General features: G+C 41.6%; 1 protein-coding gene across 1 annotated transcript; it reads right to left on the reverse strand.

Moving 5' to 3' along the window:
- Positions 1 to 622: 622 nt before the first annotated feature.
- LOC119269073 lies at positions 623 to 5,261 on the reverse strand. Its single transcript, XM_037550819.1, has 4 exons — positions 4,909 to 5,261; positions 4,102 to 4,512; positions 1,871 to 2,285; positions 623 to 1,131 (listed from the first exon to the last, which is right to left on the reverse strand). Exons 1-4 carry the CDS (start codon positions 5,138 to 5,140, stop codon positions 942 to 944), a joined length of 1,248 nt encoding a protein of 415 aa, XP_037406716.1. The 5' UTR covers positions 5,141 to 5,261; the 3' UTR covers positions 623 to 941.
- Positions 5,262 to 6,055: the final 794 nt, after the last annotated feature.

Below are 6,055 nucleotides of genomic sequence, written 5' to 3' on the forward strand. Positions count from 1 at the left end.
TGAGAATATCATACGGAAACCAACATTAAGTGAAAACCGGTGAAACCCACGAGAAGTAAATGTTTTGATGTTTCAAAAAAACTAGAAAAAAAATTCAGGAAGTTAAGAGGATGATGTTTTATTGCCACACAAAATTTCAAGTTGAAACACATTACGAGATGTGAGATATGAAAAAGACAAAATCAGCATAGAATAGTCCCGAACAGTAATGTCACTATTCAAGGCTGAATTTGTCTTTTTCGTAGCTCATATCTTGTAATGTGTTTCAACTTGAAATTTTGCGTGGCAATAAGACATCACCCTCTTAACATCCCCTATTTTTTTCAGAACTTCAAAATATGGTTTTCATGAAGTTTTTATTGAATATTGGTTTCCGTATGATATTCTCCCAGTTAAAAGGGAGCTAACGAGCTCTGGAGCCAAAACTGGTTATTCCTTGTGCAAACTCACGAAGACACATGCGTCCTTTTTTACAAGCAAAGAATTGTCACAGCACAATGTCATTTCTCATCATTTACCGAGACACGAACAAATTTCTGCTTCCTTGCCAAAACAGATTGTCATCATCCCACCACTACCAAGGACAAGAAGATATAACGGTTTGCCACATAACAAAGCTGAAGAAGAATTTACTAGAATCAGCGAGGCGTAGCTTTCTTATTCAGGAACAATTAATAGTTTCTTCACTAATCGCTTGTGCAAAGTGGTTTGCACGGGCATGGTATGTTCGGAATATAAAATATAGTTTCCTTCGGAAGGAGCAAAATATACAGTAAACCTACAAAATAGTGCAAAGAAGGGCAGCAAAATGAAGTGCAGAAGGACACATCTTTCTCCTTATCCATGTATTGCTGATAGCCGTACAAATATTGAGCATGACGGTCCCCATAATTGATAACAAGGGAGATGAAATATTCCAACCGGAAGCTCCATTCTGCAGCTTATGCAGCTTGCCTTAATTTTTGTGTCTTCATCTTCAGCCGGTCCATGAACTGAGAGTTAGCCTGGAGCCTCCCCTTAACATAAGCATCTCTAGCAGCATTGGCCAACACATCGGCTTTCATCGCATCTTCCACTAGAGCATACAGTGTTCTCAAGCAATCTTTTCTGTTCTCTTCTCGATGATCAAACCTGCAGCAGTAATTCAACTATTATCTACAAGTAGCCCCAAGTGATGTTTGTAGGAATACCATCCTGAAATCTGCAAGTATAATAAGCCAAAGAACGAATATAGCATATAGATTTAAAAATAGGCAAATGCTACCCCTACTTGGGTTGTTCACCATAAACACATCCAACCAATCATTGAAATGCTGAAATTTTCTACTAGCATTCTTCGATGTTTCAATATACAGTTTATGTTTGCCAAACCACAAACTTTAAGCATACCTAACAAGCACCTTGAATAATAAGCAGACGAAGGCTGAAACTTGCCAGCAAACTTCACTGCCAAGTGCAGAGACAAAAGTACAATACAGATCAAACTTAACTGACTTGCATATTAGATACTAGAGCGCTTAATATGGTAACCAGAAAATATAGCATTTCAGAACAGATCAGAGTTTTCGTTTGGCAAACTAACAGAATATGTACTTGTTTAATCATGCTTTTTTTCATCTCATAATTAACAGTTGCAACCTTCATCTAACGGGTGTTCCATTTTACTATCTGGATACATAATCTGCCCTGAATTTGAAGCAAGGACTACAGTCAAAGTACTTATATTAAGACGCAAGGACTACAGTCAAAGTGCGTCTACAGAGAGTACAGTTCTGCAAACAGCAAAAAAGAATCTCAGCAATATTAGTGTTACATGCAACAAACTGAGTGATACTAGTATGGACGATGGAAGCAGGAACATTTGGCATACCTTTCACTGATTATTGTGAGCTCATCTTTTCCTGAATTATACCTCTTTCCAACAACCTCACGTAATCGACGGAAAGCATGCCGTGAAAGTCCCAGTTCCTTGACAGTTACACTGAGTTTAACTTTCCTATTTTTGGGATGCCATGCATCACCACCAGGGGCAAAGACAATGCGTGACTCCCACCTTAGAACAGGTCCCTCACCAGGTGGATCATTCAACTCGACGCTCTTATTATCTGCCCCAGAAAATTCATTTACAGTCAGCGGTTCTGCTTCCATCAGTTCTGTGCACTCTGAGACCATCTTATCCTCAAATTCTTTAAATAGCTCATAAGCCTGCTCAGGTTCAAGCTCCCCCCTCTCACACATGTCCCCCAACTCGTTAAATTTGGCCTCCACCTTTTGCTTTATCTCATCTGGATGTAATACAACAGGATATACAAAATGAGTCAAAATACATCAACCACAGGAAAAAATACAGGGAATATCAAAAGAACCCCGACAGTCTATATGGATATAACACCCTCCTAAGGTATGCATGAAAAAAAGATTTTCATATCTAAGTAATAACATGCGCAAGTCAATAGCTAGGTTGTTTGCAAATACACACCCAATAGAAAGCAAACCAGATAGCATGTAAAAAGGGCCACAATGAGGTAAAGATGTACATTCGGTTGACATGATCAGTATCTAAACCCAAATGAATACCAACTCCATAATAATAAGTTCAGCGTATTAACATATCATTCATAATCACTGCATGTGCAACTTATTAGCTAACAGCAGTATTTTTCTTCAGTACTAACTACTAAACTGGTGAATAAAGGTCCATTCAAAAAAAAAAACTTCTATTGGTGGGTACTTGTACATCCATGCCAACAATTTCTCCAAAGACAAGCATGTTGTGCATCCACTTACAATGCATGTTCAGCGACGCATAAAGACTAACAACCCTCCCAATATGGTGCCCAAGATGTCCAGGAAACTCACAAAGATTTCATATATATAATTTTATGCAGTAAACAATCACATAAAACTAGATAGCAAGCGGGAAAATCATAAGGGTATCAGTAAAATGAATACATAGGCGATAAGGACATGGTACTGGCTGAATTTTGTTCACGGTAATGCTTGCTAGGGTAAGGGCCAGGAATGCTGGACAAACAGAAGGCTCTCATTATGCAAGATACAAATGTGCGCCTAAGCGATGGAAACAAAGTAATGAACTAAATTGAAGAAGTGAACTAATTATGGAAATCTGACTCATGGAATCCAATTATCTTGTATTGCTACTGGAGATGGAGAGATGTTGCTTCACTATTGCAGGGGGCTTGTGCCAATAGAGATATGGCCTCAAACAGATGAAACATAATATGACAGTGCTATAGACTTCTAAATCTGAATCAAGAGTCGATGCAGAAGTCCTGTATCTACGATACTTCAAATATACTAATGACAGCCATAAGAGGTACTTGCAATAAAGACTGGCGTGTACAACAAATCGTCCACATACAAGATAATAGAGACTGAAAAAGCTCACAAGAACTGATCAGTTAAGTGAGAAGGACAAAGGAGAGACAAGGAATATTCCCTGCTGCATATGTAAGGTGGAAATATGATAGGTCCATCTAGCTGGTTGACCATAACATATCTTTGAAGAGGTGAGAGGAAAATAGACAGAACATGCCTAAAACAAATCTGTCCAAATCTTCTTTGATGGCAATACAAGACCATAAAGCGATGCATCACCCAACAAAGACAAAAGGAAGCATGGTCACACTAACTTCATTTGGGTTCGTATTCTTCTAGAGGTTTACAATACTAACAGTCACATACATACTGAATGAAAAATTCTACGGCTATTACTTGGTCCTTCGTGGCATAAGCAGTTTAAGTTACATATGAACCAAAATGAAAACAACTCAAACCCTATTAAATTTTATTTTAAGACATACAAACAATAATCACTTCGCTGAGTTTTTTGAAATTTCACCACAACTGGCAAACCTGAAATACCATGCCAAATAAATCTATCTATCATGGAACTAACTAATATGGCAAACAAAATTCTATTTCTCACCATTTTATTGAAAATATAATCTGCCTCATCCAATCTTTAGCCCCAGTTCGACCTAGGCACTACATTCAACCCAAGCAAAGTAAAAATTGAATTTGCGAAAGGTACTTCCATTATAGCAATTACAGAAAGAGGGAGATATAGATTCCACTAACCGGGTAGTAGCTTGTCCCAGTGGAGCATGTCCTCGAGGATATCCTCGCACTCCTTCATGTTACTCAGCTGGCCTTCCTCTGTTGCCTTTTCTGTTGCTTTCTTGACCACCTCATCCCACTTGGTATCATTCATGTTAAAATACTCATTGGCCTTCATCTTTTTCTCAACATACTGCCTCGCGTTGTACAGGTCAGTAAGCTCCTCATCAGTTTCATACAACTCCTCAAAGTCAGCCTCAATGTCCCGATCATGGACCTGAGGAAGTGGCCTGTCGCGCAGCTCCTCGATAAGTTCATCATCACTATCACTGTGTGCATCTGCAAGATTCCGCTCGAGAACAGCCATAGCGACAGGCGATAGCTCCGACTCATCCTCCACCTTATAGTAAGCTTCCAACCTCCGCTTCAACTCTGCAATCAGAGGAATCATCAAGAGCAGATGCAGAAGAACGATTCAATATGGTACACATGCCGTGGCACCGGAAGAGCACACATTTTTCCCGCTTGAGTGCGAAGTGTTTCTGGGCGCGGCATTTGGTCGAACAGATGAAAACCTAGCAACAGTATCCTTCCGCATGTTGCTATTAGGCTCGGAAGTGAGGGATGCGGGCGGCAGCAGCATTACTATAGGTGGTGCATTTAGTCGAGCAGGAGGTGTGGGCGCGATCTCTCCGAGAAGATGGTGATGTTCGACTGTGGACAGGCAAAAATGCACGTCCTTCGACTCTGTGGCAGAGCATTTGGCCGAGCAGCTAGTGTTCGTGCGTCCGTTGGGTCGAGAGAGCGAAAATGTTTGAGGAGAAATACCTTCGTTTGGGACGTCGATGGCGGACGGCGGAGGGGGAGGCGGTGGCGTGGCGGCCGAGGGAGCAGGAGGGGGAGGCGACGGCGCGGCGGCCGGGGGAGAGGCGTCGTCGGAGAGGAGGCGACGGGAGACAAGGAAAGGGAGGTTGTTCTTGGTTGTGGGGATACGAGAGAGGGGTGGGGATGGGCGGAGGCGGTGGGAGTGGTGGTGGAGATGGGTGAGAAAGCGCCTCATAGCGGCGGCCGGGAGAGGGTGAGGAGGACGGTCACTGGAGCTTCGGCGCTCGCCGGAGATTTAGGTGGCGGGGGCGGAGCAATGGTGCGGCGGCGGGGGATAGAGAGGGATGGGCCGAGAGCTAGGTCACTCGCGGAGTGTCTTCCTCCTTTTTTTCACGAAAAAAAATTATCCTCTTCTTTGTGATGGGCCTTTAACAAAAATACGCTTTGGGCCGGAATGTAGACTGCTTGCTTACGCTATTCTAGTTTCCAGTGCTAAAAACAAAAACATGCTAAAAAAGTTCTAAAAACAAAAAGGTTATAGTTATAGAAAAAAAGGTTATAATAGCATCTTCAATACGTGCCCTGTTTTAGGGCATCAAAATGGGCTTTGAGCAAAATACAAATTTATAACACCAAAAAGTGCTTTTTAGGGCAAAAAAGAAAAACGACACCTCCAATAGATGTTCTAAAATAGGGCACTAGTGCTTCAACAGATGCTCTAAAACAGGGCCGCCGTATCAAAATTTGTTGTCTCCAAATGCATTTATCTTTATCTTTATCTTTACCTACTAATAAAGCGGCTATCGCTTCTGGTCGTTCGTCATTAAATACCCTCCAATTTGGTTAAAATTACCCACCAATGCCACCCATAAGTGAAAAAACGATTCGATTTTTTGGACTAAAAATCGACGCCTCCTTCGTTGTTTTATAGGGGCGCGACGACCAGAGATTACAGAACAACGAGTATCAGAGTGGTTGGCCGATCGCTCTTTTAGCGGGGAGACCAGGGTTTGATCCCCAACTTCCACAATTTTTTATCTTTCTTTTCTCACGCTATGCATTCATGGGCCGGCCCATGTGTGGGGCTTCACTCCCCTGTTTATTTTCATTTTACATTTTTGTCTTTTCTTTTCTCATTCTGTTTTCTTTC

This window comes from Triticum dicoccoides, chromosome 3A, assembly GCF_002162155.2.
Source record: "Triticum dicoccoides isolate Atlit2015 ecotype Zavitan chromosome 3A, WEW_v2.0, whole genome shotgun sequence".
In the NCBI taxonomy this organism is placed as follows: Eukaryota; Viridiplantae; Streptophyta; class Magnoliopsida; order Poales; family Poaceae; genus Triticum; species Triticum dicoccoides.